Source organism: Miscanthus floridulus, chromosome 9 (assembly GCF_019320115.1).
Source record: "Miscanthus floridulus cultivar M001 chromosome 9, ASM1932011v1, whole genome shotgun sequence".
NCBI lineage: Eukaryota > Viridiplantae > Streptophyta > Magnoliopsida > Poales > Poaceae > Miscanthus > Miscanthus floridulus.
The window spans coordinates 117652286-117671726 of NC_089588.1; the positions used below are offsets into that span (position 1 = coordinate 117652286).

The window sequence follows — 19441 nt, forward strand, 5'->3', positions numbered from 1 at the left end:
GTCGCCGAGAAGGTTCTCCATCGTACGGTACCGCAACGGCTCGCCGTCGTGGTACGCGTCGATGCGCTCCTCGTCGTGAGAGAGCGGAGTAGCGAGCTCAACCGGGCTATGCTCGACACGAGCTGGTGTTGGAGTAGACGTGCCCGGAGAGGTGCCTGTCGGTGCTGGAGTGCGTGGCGTTGCCGGCTGTGGTGGAGCCGGCGAAGAACTCATCGCAGCCGAGGTCCTGGCTGGAGAGCGTGGAGCTGTCGGAGTAGCAGGCGCCGGGGTCGGTGGAGGCTCGGGGACTGGGGTAGACGCGCTCGCCGAAGAAGAGCTGCCTACTCCCCCAGCTCCCTCGAAGTGGACGTACTCGACAGTGAAGTCGTCGTAAGTCGGAGCCGAGCCATCGTCCACCGCCTTGTCCCACGCCCATCCTCGCCCTTCGTCGAACACAACGTCGCGCGCCGTGCGCACACGCTGTGTCTTCGGGTCGAGGATGCGGTAGGCCTTCGAGCCCTCCGCGTAGCCGATGAACACTCCCGGAGTGCTCCTGTCGTCGAGCTTGCTGATGTGGCCAAGCTCCTTGGCGAACGCGAGGCAGCCGAAGACCCGCAAGTGGGAGACCGCCGGCTTGCGCCCATGCCAAGCCTCGTACGGCGTCCTGCCGTCGAGCGCCTTGGTAGGCGAGCGGTTGAGGATGTAGACGGCCGTCACCACCGCCTCTCCCCAGAAGACAGCCGGCATCCCCCTCTGCTTGAGGAGGGCCCGAGCCATCCCCACAACCGTCTGGTTGCGCCGCTCGACGACGCCGTTCTGCTGCGGGCTGTACGGCGCGGAGTAGTGGCGCTGAATGCCCTCGTCAGCGCAGTACGACGCGAATTCAGCCGCCGTGAATTCGCCGCCGTTGTCGGTGCGCAGCACGCGCAGCTTGCGGCCGCACTCCGCCTCCGCAGAAGCCTGCGCGCGTCTGATGGCGTCCGCAGCCTCTCCCTTGCTGCCGAGGACCATCACCCACATGTAGCGGGAGAGGTCGTCGACGAGCAGCAGGAAGTAGCGTCGTCCTCCCGGTGTGGCCGGTGTCACCGGGCCACACAAGTCCCCGTGCACGAGCTCGAGCCTCTCCTTGGCTCGAAAGCTCGCCTGCTGGGGAAAGGGGAGTCGCCTCTGCTTCGTCAACACGCAGACGTCGCAGAGCTGCTCCACATGGTCGAGGCACGGCAGGCCTCGCACCATCTCCGTGGCACTGAGCCGCTTCAGGGCCTCAAAGTGAAGGTGCCCGAAACGCTCGTGCCACTGCCACGCCTCGTCATCCCGACGAGCAGCGAGACAGAGGGGTTGTGCCACCTGCACGTTAAGGACATAGAGTCGATTTGCACTTCTGGATACCTTGGCAAGAAGGCGACGACGACGATCCCAAATCCTCATGACTCCGTCCTCAACCACCACGCGCGAACCGTTCTCATCCAGCTGTCCCAAGCTGATGATGGAGTTCCTCAACGCGGGGATGTAGTAGACTCCGGTGAGCAGCCTGTGCTCACCAGACACGGCGGTGAAGATGATGGAGCCGACGCCCTTGATCTCTACGCCGGAGGCATCCCCAAACTTGACGGAGCCTCGGACGCTAGAGTCAAGCTCGGTGAAGAACTCCCGTCGACCGGTCATGTGATGGGTGGCGCCGGTGTCGAGGCACCACCCGTCAGTCTTGTCGTTGCCGGAGCTGTCGCCGAGGAGGGCGTGTGCTTTTGGCTCGTCAAGGTGGAGGAGAGCCGCTGCGGCCGGTGCCGCTGGAGGTAGCTCGATGTTGGCATGTGCCATGAACAGAGCCGGCTCCTCCTCCTCCGCCTGTGCGACGTGGGCCTGGCCGCGTCGTGGCTGTCGACAGTCCTTGGCCCAATGGCCAAGCTGGCCACAGTTGCGGCAGGTGTCGTCTCGTGCCGGCTTGTGCCTGCCGGCGGCGCCGCCCTGGGCGCCTCCGCGGGCATCACCCTCGGCACGTCCTCGCGCCCCGGCCTGGGAGTCTCTGCGCGCCTTGCGCGGCTTGCCACGCTTGCGGCCGCCTGTCGCGGAAGAAGGCTCCCCCTTCCTCCGGTCACCTTGGCTGGCAAGCCACTGCTCCCGAGTGAGAAGGAGCTTCCCGCCAGTGGTGATGGGCCCCGAGAGGGACTGTGGCTCATCGCTGTCGACGACCTTGAGGCGACCTATCGCCTCCTCGATCGACATCGTGGAGAGATCCAGCAGAGACTCGATCGAGCGAGCCATCTGCTTGTACTTCTCGGGGACACAGCGGAAGAGCTTTTCGACAGCTCTCTCCTCGCCGTAGGTGTCGTCGCCGAACTGCACCATCTTCTGCAACAGAGTATTGAGACGGAGAGCAAAGTCATCAACGTCCTCACCTGGCTTGAAGGCCAGGTTCTCCCACTCCTTGCGAAGTGCCTGCAGTGTGGACTTGCGGGCGCGGTCGCTGCCGATGCGTGCCGCAGCGATGGCGTCCCAAGCCTCCTTGGCAGTCCGCTTGCTGGTAAGCGAGAACTGCATCTCGGGCGGGACTGCAGCGATGAGAGCATCCAGCGCCCGTCGATCTAGGTCGTAGTCGACGTCGCCATACCGGACTGCCTCCCACATGTGCCGCACCTGGAGCTTTACCCTCATCACCGCAGCCCACTCGACGTAGTTGGTCTTGGTGAGGGTAGGCCACCCACCGCCGGGACCGACGTCCCTGACAACAGCCTGGAGCCCGTGGTAACCACGGTACCGATCCGGGGAGAGAGAGCCACGCTGCCTGTGAAGGCCGCGCTCTCCATCGACCCGTCGGTACCGATCCGGGGAGAGAGAGCCACGCTGCCTGTGAAGGCCGCGCTCTCCATCGACCCGTCCGCCACCGTTGCCGTGCGCGCCTCCTCCAGGAGCGCCACCGGCGCGTCCGCGCCTGTCTGGGCTGCCGCCGCGCTCGTGGGCGTGCGCGGCTGCCCCAGGAGCGCCACCGCCGTGCGCGCCTCTTCCAGGAGCGCCGCCAGCGCGTCCACGCCTGTCTGGGCTGCCGCCACGCTCGTGGATGTGCGCGGCTGTCCACTGCGCCGCCCGCGCTCGCGCTGCCTCCCTCTCTAGCAGCTCGAGGTCCGCGTCGGCGGTGTCGTCAGCGGAAATGGAGCTGCCGATGCTGCCGCGCAGAGCCTCGACCTCCGCCGCCGCCGCACGCGCTGCATTCGCCGCCGCCGCTGCTTCCGCCTCCGCTCTGGCTGCTGCCAGCTCCGCCGCTGCTAGCCTCGACGCCCTTGCCGCCGCCGCAGCGGTCTCTGCCGCCGCTCGCTCGCGTTCCTCTGCCGCGGCAAGTTCGGCCTCCTGCCGACGCCGCGTGCTCGAGGCGACCGAGCGCTGAGACTGCCCTGCGGACATGACGCGCTACCGGGGGGCTGCTGCGTGGGGAGAGGGCTGCTTCAGACGAGCTGGGAGAGGAGTGAACAGGAGCGGCCGGAGGAGCTGCTGCTGCCAACAGATGGGGCTTGTTGTGGGGCTGGGAGAGAAGATGAGCAAGAGATGCTCAGGCTACAGGATAATACGGCTTTGATACCAGTTGTTAGTCGCTGAATTCTCACTCTTGGTAGTAGGAGAATTCTTACTCTCATCGAGAGAGGATGACACTAGGAGTTGGGGCAATTTTCTTGTCTATTTCTCACACAAGCTCACACAAATGCCATACCAACCCAAGGGGTTGGGGTTACATATTTATAGGCTGCTAGCCAGCCAAGCATATGCCAAGATGCTAGTCTAAGATGCTAGTCTAAGATGCTAATATGCTGTCCTAGCTAAGATGCTGTCCTCTAGTCTAAGATGCTGTCCTCTAAGATGCTGTCCTCTAGTCTAAGATGCTGTCCTAAAAACAGAAAAACAGCCACACAAGGACCATGACCATGTGAGCATCATAGCCCCACAAAGACCAGCCACACATGAGACTTATCCATCATCTCCATCATCTTTTCAGCCTGACCTGCTTCTCTCCTCGGGCCGAAATCCACCAGCCCAACTCCCTCCCCATGCCCTACATTCTCCGTTGCAAGGCTGGTTACTGGTGGCCCAGAAACCAATCAAGCCAAGCCCGCGTTTCTCCCTCCCGGTCTCACTGGCTCCTGGACCCCACATGTCATCTCTTGCCGCAGATACCTCCACCATTAACGTGGAGCTCGAGCTCCAATTGAGTGGCACCCCGAGCATTCCCGAGACCATCTAACAGCCCCACCACAATCCCCGTCCACCCTCTCCAATCATGGCAAAATGGAGACAGTGCAAAAACATGGCAAAATGGTAACTGATATAATGTTTTACAATTATGCCCACACCACATATGTAACCCTCGGACATCATCACGCATGTCTTATCACTCACATCTCACATCAAGGGAAAATAAAAATTTGAAATGTCACTACATATCTGACAAGAAAATACCTCTCAGAACAGAGCTCAAGGGCAAATACTTAAGCTAACAAAAAATGACAAGACATACAAACATATCAAAAAGGAAAATCTGCACATGTTTCCTATACTCTAAGCTTGTCGATGGACTTGGAAAAACTGTTCGTATTCTGGGAATGTTTCTGTAATTCTTTCAACCAGGCTGTCTGGAAACGTTTGGGCCTGCAAAGCAGGACGTTTCTGCATCAGGGAAATAACCACCTCTTGTATGTCCACGTCATCTAGAGAGCCTGCGTTTACTCAAGAGGCAAGTGGTCATGAAACTGTCCCCACATGTTTTACGCAAAAAAGCAGATTGGGGTAACAGATGAAGGAACTTACCCAATTCAATGTCTTGGGTTTCTTCGTCAATGTCTCCTTCCTCGATAGCCTCGATTGACTCACCTGCAGCAGCTAGTGCATACCTTTCAAGGAATTCCTCTTCTGTTTCTTCCCGCACATCATCATCGTCCGAATCCTAATTGCAGTATATTTATCTTATAAGCAGTGTGCTTAAGCCTGACAAAAAAATATAGAAAGCAGTGTCTTCATTCTATTACCTCATCATCGTCTTCGGTGTCTTCGTCTTCATCATCATCATCAAGATCTTCAGCACCATCGTCATCATCATTGTCCCCATCCTCTTGAACTTCCTTCAGCTGAATGCAAGATTCCATCAGTGATACATAGCAGTCTTGTAACACTTTGGTGCCACCCATGGAAAGGGACATAAGATGGTTAATCACAGTTGATAATGTTAGCACTGCATCAAGGAAACAAACAATTAAAAGATGACCCATGTTCATAGGATGTCAGAGAGAGAAAATATCAACAGCGTAAAACAATGCAGTGATCTGTACATAGCCACTTACCAGCTAACTTGATCTCGGATTCAGATGACAGGCCAGGATTGAATGAGCTGCTTGAGACTTGTGCCAATGCAGATGTCCAGATTGCAAAACCATTACCATCAAATTTGTTCAAGACTTGTTCAATGGCATCTGGATAGCAAATGTAGCATGAAGATATTGCTAACAATAGTGGTTTCCATAGCCCAGCAGGACTGTCAGATATAGACTTGAAGCGGGAAAATGCTGCTTGTGCAAAGGATTCAGCAATAGTTTTTCTAGCATCTTGTGTTCCAAGGGAGAAATTTGGAGCGTGCAGTAGTGTATGGATGCATGAGCATGCCCTCCATGTTGCAGATGGGTAAGCTGCAATTGCCTTAGTCACAAAATTAGAAACCCGACCAATGACTGAACTCTGTGAACCATTTTCAGACTGCAATGGAAGCATTTTCAGGAAGAAACCATCAAGGTCAAATCTTTGGTGGAAACTGACAGCTTCTTTAATTGCGTTGAAAACACCCTGATCCTCCATCTCCTCCCAGGAGTCCCAGTTAGCAATAGTGTCAGCCCATATAGCTACCAGCTCAAAGACCTTCATACTTGCAGTTTCTTCCATGCAAGTAACAGAACTCATGACAAACTCAAGTAACACAGAAGCATCATTTACACATGACGGAGGTGGCAATGCAGAACCGATGTTCTCCTGAAACGAATGTTGAAAACAGTCAAGCAAATTTCACTGCATGAATACCTCAAGACAACAGGTCAACAGCAAGCGTAACATACCATATTGTCAACTTGCAACAACCAAGCTTTTTGTAACAGTAATGAAATTGTTTGAGCAATAGCAGACTGGCCTGACTGCCAGACCCTCTTTTCATGTGTCTTGTTTTCATCTGGTGCAGAGCTCTCCCAAGCTTGAACCATTGCTACCAGGGCTGCAAAACCCTGTTCAACAACCTACATAGCAGATATATTAAATAGTGTTGTTGGGATTTCCTCAAGGAATCCAATACACCAGTAATACTGGGTATGATGAAAGGTGATCATACGAGCATGACTGAGAAACATGCATTTCTTTTAAAAAAGTAAGCTGTCAGTAGTTCCAAATGAATTTTTATCGTATTAATTATTCTATTGAAAGAAGTTTACAAGGTAAGTTGAGATTCTTGTGTCCGATTTTTAGTACCAATATGTATACTGAATCAGCTAGTCCATAATTTAACAAAGGCGAGAAATAATATTGTTAATATGAAAGTCATAACTGATCATAAGATTAAAAGCAGGCATGGTGATTTAACCTCCTTGCACAAAGTACCAAAATATTGACCACACAAAAGAAAGATGCACTACTACCTGAGGCCAAGGATCTGGGGCAGGGGGCAGGAGCTCCATTACAGTATTAGCAGTGTTAGACACAATTTCAGGAATATGAGATAGAACTTTTTCTTGTCCACCCTCAACTATTGTGCCCAGAAGCTTAAACAGAAAAGCAGACTCATTTTCGTCTCCGGTACTTATTCTTTTAACAACCACTTGCAAAAGAACAAGCCAGTCAGGTGGATCATAACTATTCTGAAAAAAATCAGAGACAAAATATTTCAGTTTATACTTCCAGGTGCAAGTCGACTACAATGGAAAATACTGCATTGACTCTTACCTCGATGAGTTCTGCAATAGCACCAGAAGCAGAGGCACAAACTGGATAACAATTTATGTCCTCCACATCCTCCATCATCAACGCCTTCATTAAGGACTGATAAATACTAGTACTCATGTCCTACAGGTAAGCAAACAAGAATTAGAAAGCCAAATATATAATCTACAGGAATATACATGTTACATGAAGCCTTTACTTTGATCCAGCATGTCCTATGGGATGGTGGAATTAAAAAACAGGGAAAGCATGTAACCTCTGGTAGGCATATAGCAAGCTGGCCAATAACCCAATTAGCCGTTGAAATCAAATATGGGCTGCATGGATCCAAAGAATATAATGGAAGAATCCGGTTCCTGATCAAAGTAATTGTCAAATCTTTCTTTTCAGTCAGAAACTGCAAGATGGATACTGAAATGAATTAGCATTTCTTATAAAATAAATTCATAAAATAAGACACATTAGAAGGATATAATTTAAAAATCTTACATCTTGGAGGCCTCCATATGCCATCAAAACTCCAAAATAACTGAAATGAAACCGTTTAGTACATCAGGATAAGAGTAAAGTAAATAAACATAGTGTTATGTCTAAACGTATGTAATCCTTTCTTTTATGATAAAGACAATTGATTCTTATGATCTTACTTCCGCACTGCCATTGATGATGCATCTTCACCATGGGAAGGTATAGGAAATTTTGACAGGAATGGGATGACCAATAACTCCCCAATTGAGCTCCTTTCAGATTTCCCTTTACTTTTATCACCTTTCTTACGCTTGGATGCTGCAGATGCAACTGGTGGACCCTGAAACCAAAAAAAATGTAAGTAAATGATACCACCAGCTCCACATTTTATTTTAATTCAACAAACTACATGGTTCAGTGAAAAATAGCAAATGTGTATGAATTTGGAAGATTGTGCATGTAGCCACTGAAATCGCTTGATATACAATGAGTAAGTTATGAATTACAATATAGCAAAACAATCTTTTAAAATGTTTTGCTCAGCCTGAACTCAGTACTATGTGTGTTCAACAAACTAGAATAAAAAATGAATCACAACCTTTGACAGCGCTATAACACCAAGTAAATTGATTGCACTTTTTCTGGCAGTGAACAAATCCTCAGTCCATCCTGAAATGTCATCCTGCCAATAAATATATCAGCAACAGAAGGAACACCAGGAAAAAAAACTAGAAACGATGAATCCTGTCCTTACAAGTTCAGAAGGAAGATTCTTCTGCATATACTCATCAGTATCCTCCTCCCATTCTGCAATATCCTATTATAGACAAAAGTTAGGACTTTGGACAAAAGTAGTGCATATTGGGCATGGTGTTATTTATGACCAAAAGATAGGGAGCTAACCTTCTCATTCAACGCTAATGCTGGAAAAATTGCTGAATCAAGAAGTGAAGAAAAATGTGGTGAAACTAATCGCCATCCCTTCAAACAAAGGGAGCAGATGGACATCAATTTTTGAACATATGAGAGAAATACCATCTCAACTATTTGGTGCAGATACTTACCGGTCCTGTTTCCAAAACTCGAGAAATCACATCAAATGCTAATGAAAAAATCCGATTGGGGAGAGAGTCAAGTTTCTGCAATCATTTGGCTATCTTAGGATCTCATCCAATAAGAATTAAAAACAATTATTCCAACATTCATTAATCTAGAATGTCAGCATTGACTCAGAATGCTAGTCTCCATCCTTTTGCACAAATAATTAAATTCTTATAGAACTTACACTTAAATGAATGCTTTGTTTTGATATTTTGATTGCGCAGTTGACAATATGTGGCATCTGGCTGAGAACATCAGAGCATAAGTTTTGAAGAAAATATTGGAGCATAGCCGCATAGGTAAAATGGAAAATATGCTAGAAAAGAAGAATAGTAAAGGCCAAAGTACATACTTATCTGCATGTTTCCGGTGACGTGTAACAAGTGCGCAAAATATAATAAGACACCTCTTTGCAATCTTGAGCCTCATGGTAGGTCCATCCTCAATAAGACTATTAAAGTTCAAAGAATCTAGTATACGGAACATGTCTTTGCAAAAGGAAGGCAAAATTTGTTTAACCCTAGATGGCATGTATGACCTCACCTGCAAGAGTATAACAATTAGATACCCATGAGAAAAGGTTAGCACTTAACAACATGCATGCCACAAATTTGATAAGCTGCAGTGCTGCACCACAAGTGTCAATGCACAGAGAAGCAACTAATGGATTTAGAAACCAAAATGGAAAAGCCAAGCCCAATATAGAAATCCTATACTACCACCATAAACAGACATGAAGCTAAACAACTCAACCCACCATTTCATTGATTTACCTTCCGAGATTTTAATAATTGGCAATATTAAATATATTCCTGCAAATGATACTTAGCTTTCTGATAGCAAATTTGTGGTTTTCTTTTTCGCCTTAATTACGTTGTTGTCATAATTCAAGAAAATGTCGTGATGACATTGTTAATACAAAAGGAATAGGAAATGAAAACAGGGCTTACAGTGAAATACATGCATTTGCATGTGATGAGTAGGAGCTGCTCATATTCCATGTTAGTCCCATCAGGTGACGACAGAACCTATTGCACACACCATAAATGTTCAACAGAAAAGAACTAGCTGGCTGTAACATTTAACTAAAAACAGAGTGCACAAACATAATACCTTGTCAGAGAAGTGATGGAATGTCACTTGCAATGGTACAAGAATCTCTGCTGCAATTTGCTCCAACTGTTGTGGAACAGGCTCTTTTGTAACTTTTGGATTCAAGAAATACTGTAAGATGACACAAATTAGAAAAATTAAATATGCAACATATTAAAATACTATGGGTGAATTATGGAACATCAGTGAATAGAACTAAATAAATTAGTGTGGACAGTACAGATCTGATAGCAGCATACTAAACTTACTAGTGTATTGAAATGCTAAGTTATGAGTATAGCATCTCAAACAGAGTATACCGGGGAATAAGGATAAAAAGTAAACTCCAAAAAGAAAGGAATCAGCTTTCAGTTTTATTCATAGGAAAGCTAGTGACTACACTGAACAAGAAATTGGTAACTGTGGATGATACAAGGGCTACACTGTATAGACGTCAAAGTCACAATCATATGTTCATGCTTCTCGAGATAAAACAGAGGGTGAAACAGGTGGTTTTCAAAAAATGCCATAAGCATAGAAAGCAAGAGATGTACCTGGAAGGGCCTAACAACAGATTGAAGTACTTTGAGAGCATTAATTGTATTCCACTCAGGATGCTGGCCTGGACTAACTAGATTGCTGCTCTGGATCACTAATTTCAACTGAGGGATAAGCTCAGGCCACAAGTTATCCTTGACAAAATCTTTTTCAACGACTTGGCGGAACTGGTCAGAAGATATTGTAATCCGTTAGCAAAACAACCATAAATAAAACATACAAAACAGAGCTCTAACCACAGGGCGTTTGAGGGATATAAGAGTAAAGACTTACAACTTCAATCAGCACTCGAAGAATTGCAGGTTCCACTCGAAGCAAAGCCTGGGCAAGTTGGTCACGGAACTCCTTGTAAAGCTCAGACGAAGACAGACTGCTTTCCAAATTGCGCCGGGTAAAATTTTTCAAGTAAGTCGCTGCAGCGACTCTCATCCCCTGATCACCATCCCCTATGACCGCATCACAAATAGTAAGAACATAATCACCGGACTTTCAGAAGTAAATAATATCTAACTTCTGCTTTATCTTTCCCAATCCCAAGTAAAAAAACATGTGACTTGCAATCAATTGAATTATACCCATGGCCATAGTTGGTGAATTCATTCGTATCCTTCAATCCATGATTTTCCTAAATTTGGTCTTTCAACGTGCATAAACAAAATCCACACATGGTACATGGCTAAGTTTTAGTAAAATTCAGGAGGATTTTAGGTGTAGTGCGTGCCAGCTTACTGTAGTTTATACGCCTATACGCATCAAACACTCAGAGCTACCAGTCGCATCATTAGAGCCACGCAAGGTATTATTAATTCCCGAAGGGGAAAAGGCATTATTTTTCACGGAATTACAGTGAAATAAGAGACCAGCCCATGCCAACCACAGCGGCTACACCGCGGGAAGCCCGGAACAGAATCCACACACGGGATCCCCAAAATTGAGCTCCAAGTAGAGAAATTAAAGGCGCAAGCTTTCGTAAGACGGCACGGAACTAGAGCTGGAGCGGAAGCACAGCTACAATTTCAAGCAGCGGCTGGAGCAAGGAAGGGTGGGGGTACCTGCGGCGACGGCGAGGATGGCGAGGGGGAAGCGTAGGTCCGCAGCGAGCGCGTCGAGGCCCGCGGCGGCGGCGTCCACCGACGCCTTGTCGGGACTGAGGGTGGCGGTGAGGAGCCGCCGCAGCTCGTCGCCGGCCAGGGCGGCGGCGGCGGTCTCGAACTCCATGGAAGCTGAACCCTAGGATATTTTCCCCCCTTCCCCTTTTTTTATGATTGACCAACTGGAGTGGCAAGTGGAGGGAAAGATGAAGGGGGGGTATTGCGCGGGAGAGTGTGGCGGGAAAACGAAATGTTAGTAGCAAATCATCTAAGGGCCAGGAACAATGATTAGGGTCCTTTGTGAGTGCTTGGGATTCTCTCTTTTTTTCCCACTTTTTGTTTTCTCCATGGTTCTTTACTTTGTAGAACTAGAGAGCGTTGCCGCCGGAACTTTCAAATAAATTAGATTAAATATGTTATGCAAAAAGAACATAAAATGGAGTACAAATTGAATAGATTTCTTTGCACCCCTAAAAAGAATTTACCGATATGTTACTCTAAAAATCATGCAAATCGACCATCAGCGCATGCCTGCTCTAATCCTTGTAGAACCAAATGGATAAAACAATAATTAGCTAGGGACATAGATATTTACATGTACTATTTTTGCGAAAAAGGCAAGAATATGCAAATATCTTAGGTTGTGTTGGCGTGGTATTAGAGGAGGATACATTACATACTAATTAGGACAATATCGATGGTTAGGTGCCCCTTTGACTGTAATGTTATCTCAACCAACATCTTCACGTCTCCCTTCCGATCTTGACCGTGCTAGCGGCTGCCCGTAAGAGCACCGACGGTAGCATCACCTTTGTCATCATCAGATGCTTGCAGTGTGGGCATGTGGCCTTCCGCTTCGACGCATCCGAGTACAGCTTTCGCCTTGTTCGTGCCCGGCAGCAGCTATAACGTGCACGCACATATGGTCCTTACTCTGGTACAACCACCAATGCAACACCCCAGGAGGCTTAGCACAAAATTGATAAATCTATTTACCGGCAGCACCTTGCTTCATCGATATCTTGCCTTCTTTGGTCTCTTGGAACTTGGAAGCCATGCATGCATGAAATCCACGGGTTGCTGCTTCCTGATTTCTTATTTAATTTGGTGAATGGTTGGGTCATGTACATAGTTGAACCATGCTTGCTTGTGCTTTTATAGAAGCAGGACATGATTAGGGAGACGGAGAGGTTTTTCATCAGTTTCAAAGCTAAGGTTAACGGCAGTCACTTTGGCTTCTAAGTGCATTGCACTGGTAGCAAGACGATGCGACTGATCTTAATTGGCTAGCAATGGTGGGAAGCAGTTTTATGATAAACAATTGATACATGCATACGACAATTAGTACAGTGCTTTGCATGTGCATATGGGAAAGGAGAAACGGCAAAACGATAGTGACAATTAAGTTGTGCGTGTATGAACATGATGATGACGTGGCTGCATGAGGACTTGTGGTGGTGGGCCCATTGTATGACGTGGCCTCACGAAATCGTGGAAAAATAGGCTAGTGGGGTTCTCCTATTTAGGTATAGTAGATTTCACTTTTGTGCAATTGTTTGTTTGGCTACCATCCATGGAAAAAGTGTATGTATGTGTGGGGGTGTCACTATGATGAGAAACCAAATTGTTGGTCTTGCTTTGAGTTTCAGAATCTAAGTCAAACATTTTTTCCGCTACGTATGATCATTGGTCTGTCATTCGGAGAATAATTCAAGAATCATTTTTCGCGTGTCGTTAGAAGAATAACTTTCAAGCACCATGGGCCAGAATGGTGTGGTCAATGTGGAGCCTCGCCACAGCAAGCTCGAATGATGCCGATGAATACCGTCCGAGCAACCATGGAAGATTAGTTGTTGCATCACCCAAGAAACAACAAGTTTGGGGGGACATTGGGACAAGGGGTTCTCCCTTTTTTTCAAGGAAGTGGCTAATCTTTTTGCTTGAGGAAAGGAGGAATTTTTCAGACCAATGGTGGTATTTGGGATTAGTCAGTGCACAAACCCTCATATTGTTAGTTTGTCCTCATTACCGGGATATTGTATGATACATACCGTTTGATACACTTATAGAAGCAAGAAAATAAATAGAAAGGTGCATATACACCTTTATATGATAATCAATTCAGAGTGTTCCATGAATTAATGGCGACTTAACCTAGCTATTTGTTGATTTAACATCATCAAGGGAAATATTAAAACATGCGAAGGGAGGGTTTTGAGGGTTTGTTCAATTAGGAATTGCTATACCACTCAAGTAAGGATAGTTAAGGGCAGATCTACTATGGGGTTGGGGGTCTCGAGCGAGCCCCCTACCCTGCGCAGACAACGGAACATTTTTTATGCATAGATGAAAAGAAGGTAAAAAATGGAGGAAGATGAAGAATAAGAGGTCAAAGACGGAGAAGAAGAGGAGAAAGAGGAAGTAGTAGCCTCCTTTATAGCGATCCTAGATCCAACATTGATGATAGCTATACTAAATTGTTGATCTTGAGATCATCCATATGGAAACATAAACAGCCATAATTTGATTTTAGCTTAGGATAAAATTGAAGGTGTGATTATCTAGTCAATTTGTATTTACAACACTGAGCCAGGGGTCAGGTGTACGATGCAACAAGAACAAATTCAGCTGCTATAAGGAAAATGGAACCTACCTAGTGCCATCTATGATTTTGGTGATTGTTGACAACATGATCATTTGGACTAATGTAGTTTGCTAATATACATGGTATTTAGTCAAATGGATGCAAGGATGTGCTTAGACAAAAGGCAACATGAAGACCAAGTGATTAAAACCTCAAGCATTGCCAATGAGTTATGTGAAGGGACCATGACGCCTAAGAGGGGGGTGAATTAGACAACTTAAAATTCTAACTCCAAAACTATGGCCTCTTTTTCAACCTCTAGCAAAACCTATACAAAAGATAATCTATCTAGATGTGCAACTACGGTTTTGCTAGTGTGTTGCTATCTCTACCACAAATGATAATAATATGATCAATGTAAATGCGGAAGCTTAAAGAGCAAGGTAGAGATATGCAAACTCCCGTCGATGACTCTGGTATTTTTACCGAGGTATCGAGAAGCGCGCAAGCTTTCCCCTAGTCCTCGTTGGATCCCTCGCAAGGAATCCCTAGCAAGGGCCAAGCTCCCGGTCGGGTAACTCCGTGGATAGCCTCGGGCCTTCCCCACGCGCAAGTGGGCCTCCGATGTGCCTTCCGGCAAGCCTCTCCCGGATGCTCCCCGCCGTCTTCACTATCAAGCTTTCGGCCGAAACGCCGCGGGCCTTGTTCCCTTCGGTACATAGTGGCGGCCGCACCACAAACGCGGTTGGTGCGATCTCGCAAGACTTCAAGCCCCTCCGATCTACAACTCTTGTGCTCGCAAGCACGGGGTGGCAAGAGGTATGCAAACCTCACTAAACACTAGGCATACACCTAAATCAAGCGCATAAGCGGTGGTCTAATCAACCTAAGCACTTCGCAAAGCACCTACGCTAATCACCTGATGAAACACTAAGCACTATGCAAGTGGAGATCACTAAAATGGTGTATCAACACCCTTGGTATGTTTCCTCAGCTCCACTCTACTCAAATGGCCGGTTGGGGGTTGTATTTATAAGCCCCACTGAGAAAGTAGCCGTTGGGGTCGAATTCCCGCGAAACTGCTACTGACCGGACGCTAAATCGTCCTGACCGGACGCGTCCGGTCATCCCGACCGTTGAGCTGGCAAAACACTGATCGGACGCTGGCTAGCGTCCGGTTGCCTGCCACCGGACGCGTCCGGTCACAGATATGCCGCTCTAGAACCTTTCTGTACTCGATTGGACGCTGCGTTCCTGCGTCCGGTCGGTTGCCGCCAACGTCCGGTCGCCTGTCTGCCGAGCCACCGGTCCAGCGTCCGGTCGTGCTTCCAGTATCCGGTCCTTGCGTCCGGTCGTATCTGCGAGCTCGTTTCTTCATGATCTTGCGTACGGCTTGGTTCCTATCTTCATGCTTGGATTTTACTTGATCTCTTAGGTCTTTTCTTGTGCTCCTAAGGTCTTACTTAAGGTGTTGATCATCGGATCATCACGTCGCCTTCGTCCAAGTCACTTCTTGCACCCTGTTGGACTACAAAACAAACACTTGCAAATTCATTAGTCCAATTTGGTTGTGTTGGTCATCAAACACCAAAATTCAAAGTAAATGGGCCAAGGGTCCATTTTCCTTACAATCTCCCCCTTTTTGGTAATTGATGCCAACATGACCAAAGCAAGCAAATAATTAGAATTTGGAAGTTAAAAACTACCTACTTGTTAGGTTGCAATGCAAAGGGCAAGGTTATATGATACTAATTTGATAGATGCTAATTGAAACTTTACTTAAAAGCTTGTCTTGCCCTTGCAAATGTCCCCATGTGATATTATGGATTAAAGCCTAGTGTTCAAAAAAAATCTTCCATTACTTAGACTAATCCATAATTCACTTTCCTCCCTTTCTTGGACCATTACCACTTGTAGACATCAACTTGATGCTTGCCTTTGGTCCTTCAAATTCTCCCCTTTGGCATCAAACACCGAAAAGGAAGACATTAGTAGCACAGGGGAGGGTCAAATTTCGTGATCCTTTGTGTATAGAATGAAAAGGATCACAAAATTTGACTCTCACATTATATAGACTAAGCTTCCCCTAAATGTATGCATACATATGGTAGAAAGCAGAGCATATGCATAATTAGCAATTTATTGCACAAGAGAGTTTAATCTATATAATGCATGGAGAAAGCATATAAATATTAAATGAAATCAACATGATGATGCCAATTGAAGAATGATGCTTAACTCCGGGGACTACAATTTCCTTACAATGAGACTACTACACATGTGATAGGTTTGAAAAATTGATACCATTTAAAAAAGTGTTAGTCTCAAAGCATCCAAGTTGTAGAATTACTCCCCCTAAATATGTGCACACAAAAGTAGAATACTTTGTAGAAGTCATGCACATTGATTTTAGAATAAAAAATACCACTTGAAAGATATTCGGGAGAGATTATCTACAATTTTGGACTTTGGCACATATTAGATAAAAAAGTAAGACAAGCTATGTGTCGTGCTTCTAAGCAATTTTAACACCATGTAGGTTTGCTCCAAGAGTTAAGAATGTAACCGAGCAAGCCTACCATATGAAATACCTAGTGTATGCATGACAAAAGACATAAGCATGCACATGCAAACCTAGACATGAAGAGTAACTAGATGCTTAAAGATACCAAATATAGGAAAAATGAATTGCAAGATATACCAATTAAAAAGTAATGACATCTAGTTATCTAACATGGAAATGGGAATTTGGGTCCATAGTATTCACTAACCCACTTGGCAATGATTTTGTCCATCATGATGCACCCCATGAAATGCACTCATACTTTACCAAGTCTCCAAATTCCTCGAAGTCTGATGGACTTCTTACTTCCCTTTCGGGATCCAAACCTTCTTGGTGCTCTTCATGTTGGAAATGATTTCCTTTGGCACCCAAAAGCGTTTGACCCCATTGTTGGCTTGCTTGTTCACCTTGATGGCCACCACCTTGTCATTTTTCTTCTTCTTCAAGAGACAAGGTGTGGAGGCCTTCTTGTCCACCTTGTTGGTGTAGGTGTTGGAGAGCTTGCTTGTTTGCTGTTTCTCCTTCTTCTTTGCTCCTCCCCCATTCTTCACCTTGCACTCATAGGACTTGTGACCTTCCTTGTGGCACACGTAACAAACCACAGTTTGTCCTTCATCAAGCTTCTTCACTCCCTTAATGGTGTTATCTTGATGAAGTTGGGTTTGCTTCGTCTTGCCTTTTACTTGAGTCAAGTCCTTGGTGAGGCGAGCTACTTCTTGCTTGAGTTGCTCATTCTCCTTTGCAACCTCTTGTGTGCATGTATCTACAATAACTTTCTCAACACAAACTTGGTTGCACAAAGGTGAGTCTAAACATAAATCATTACAAGAAGTAGAGGCATCCCTTTTTGACATGTTAAAGATAGAACTTTTCTTTTTAGATACCTTGGTGGGGTTTATGCTAACGGCTTCAAGATTAGCAACTTTATTAGTTAGCTCATCACAATGTTTGCACATAATTTCCATTTTAGCAAGCAAACTATTATATGCTTCTTGTGAGCTAGATAACTTTTCTTTTAATTTTTCATTTTTCTTTAAAAGTTGCTCATCATTGATTGTGCATGCATTTGTTGTTGCACTAGCCTCAAGTTGCTCAATTTTAGTGGATAGTTCAACATTGAGATTTGCAAAGTTTTCATATTGTTCAAGCAAATTTTTGTATGCTTCTTGTGAACTACCTAGCTCTTTTTTTAAATTTTTGAGCTTCTTTTGTTGACTAGTGCAAACTTTAGCATATTTAAGATTTTGTTGCACAATTGTATTATAAGAAGGCAAATCATCATCACTATCGCTCTCACTAGAGGATGAGCTTTCATTACCTCATGCCATAAGGCACACACGAGAAGAGCTTGATGATGAGTGCTTGCGCCCTTGCCTCTTGTGATGATCTTCTTCACTTGAAGAATCATCCCATGACCTTATTGATGTGAGGGCTTTGTTCTTGCACGCCTTCTTCTTTGCCTTGGGTGTGGGCTTATTTGGACAAACTTCCACAAAGTGCCCCAACTCGCCGCATCCATAGCATCATCTCTTTCTTTGCTCGTTTCTTTGATTAGTGAAAATGAGGTCTTGAATTTGGATGGGCACACCCTTGACATTGAACCTTACGATCATCTTCTCCACCTTTTTGATAAGTTTGATTGATTCTTCATCAAGGTCGGAGGTGGAGGAGGAAGATTGATCATCATCACTTGATTCTTGTTCATCATCATCATCATCATCATCCTCATCTTCTTCTTCTTCACTTGAGGAGCTTGAGCTTGAGCTTGACTCAACTTTCTTGCCCTTCATCTTTTTCTTCTCGCTACAAGCGAGAGCTTTGCCTTTGCTTGATGAAGATGCTTCTCCTTGACCCATCTTACGTGACATTTCAAATGCCACTAGCTTGCCAATGACAATGCCCGGGGTCATGGTGCTCAAGTTCTCCATGTTGTGAATGATGGTGATGATGCTTGCATATTTCTTTTGTGGTAGAACGGAGATGATCTTTCTCACGATGTCCACATCATCTAGCTTTAATAATCCTATTGAATGGAGCTCATTGATAATTAGATTCAATCGAGAATACATATCACGAACAAGCTCATCATCATTCATAGCAAAGGAATCATAATTTTGCTTAGCTAGACAATGTTTTTGCTCACGGACATTACTTGTGCCGTCATGGAGCTCTTGAAGTTTTAACTAAATTTCATGTGCCGTATTTAAGGTGAACACTTGGTTAAACACATCCATGCTAAATGATTCAAACAAGCAATTCTTAGCTCTAGCATTAAAATGCATTTCTTTTTCGTCACTCTTTGTGGGCTTTTCGGGATTCTTAATGAGTTTCATCCCGTCACGAGTGACTCTCCATACACCTAAATCAACCGCCTCAAGGTGGCAAGCCATTCTAGCCTTATAGTAGAGGAAGTTAGTGCCATCAAATTGTGGAGGCCTAGCGGTATCCATCCCAACCACTCTACAATAGCGTCGGCTCAACGGCGTTTAAGCCAAGGGTCCAAATATGAGCCAACCGGCTCTGATACCAATTGAAGGGACCGTGACGCCTAAGAGGGGGGGTGAATTAGGCAACTTAAAATTCTAACTCCAAAACTATGGCCTCTTTTTCAACCTCTAGCAAAACCTATGCAAAAGATAATCTATCTAGATGTGCAACTACGGTTTTGCTAGTGTGTTGCTATCTCTACTGTAAATGATAATAATATGATCAATGTAAATGCGGAAGCTTAAAGAGCAAGGTAGAGATATGCAAACTCCCATCGACGACTCTGGTATTTTTACCGAGGTATCGAGAAGCGCGCAAGCTTCCCCCTAGTCCTCGTTGGAGCCCCTCGCAACGAATCCCTAGCAAGGGCCAAGCTCCCGGTCGGGTAACAACGTGGATAGCCTCGGGCCTTCCCCACGCGCAAGTGGATCTCCGATGTGCCTTCCGGCAAGCCTCTCCCGGATGCTCCCCGCCGTCTTCACTATCAAGCTTTCGGCCAAAACACCGCGGGCCTTGTTCCCTTCGGTACACGGTGGCGGCCGCACCACAAACGCGGTTGGTGCG

At 46.1% G+C, this 19441-nt stretch overlaps 1 protein-coding gene across 1 annotated transcript; it reads right to left on the reverse strand.

Moving 5' to 3' along the window:
• Positions 1-4266: 4266 nt before the first annotated feature.
• On the reverse strand, positions 4267-11414 carry LOC136482752 (uncharacterized). Its single transcript, XM_066479947.1, has 21 exons — positions 11205-11414; positions 10426-10598; positions 10149-10319; positions 9616-9726; positions 9453-9530; positions 8855-9045; positions 8687-8747; positions 8466-8540; positions 8305-8382; positions 8156-8218; positions 8000-8083; positions 7581-7741; positions 7423-7462; positions 7190-7330; positions 6937-7056; positions 6633-6851; positions 6063-6236; positions 5301-5979; positions 4989-5191; positions 4771-4906; positions 4267-4679 (listed from the first exon to the last, which is right to left on the reverse strand). The coding sequence occupies exons 1-21, from the start codon at positions 11368-11370 to the stop codon at positions 4522-4524; spliced, it is 3282 nt and encodes a 1093-aa protein (XP_066336044.1). The 5' UTR covers positions 11371-11414; the 3' UTR covers positions 4267-4521.
• Between the last annotated feature and the right edge of the window lie 8027 nt (positions 11415-19441).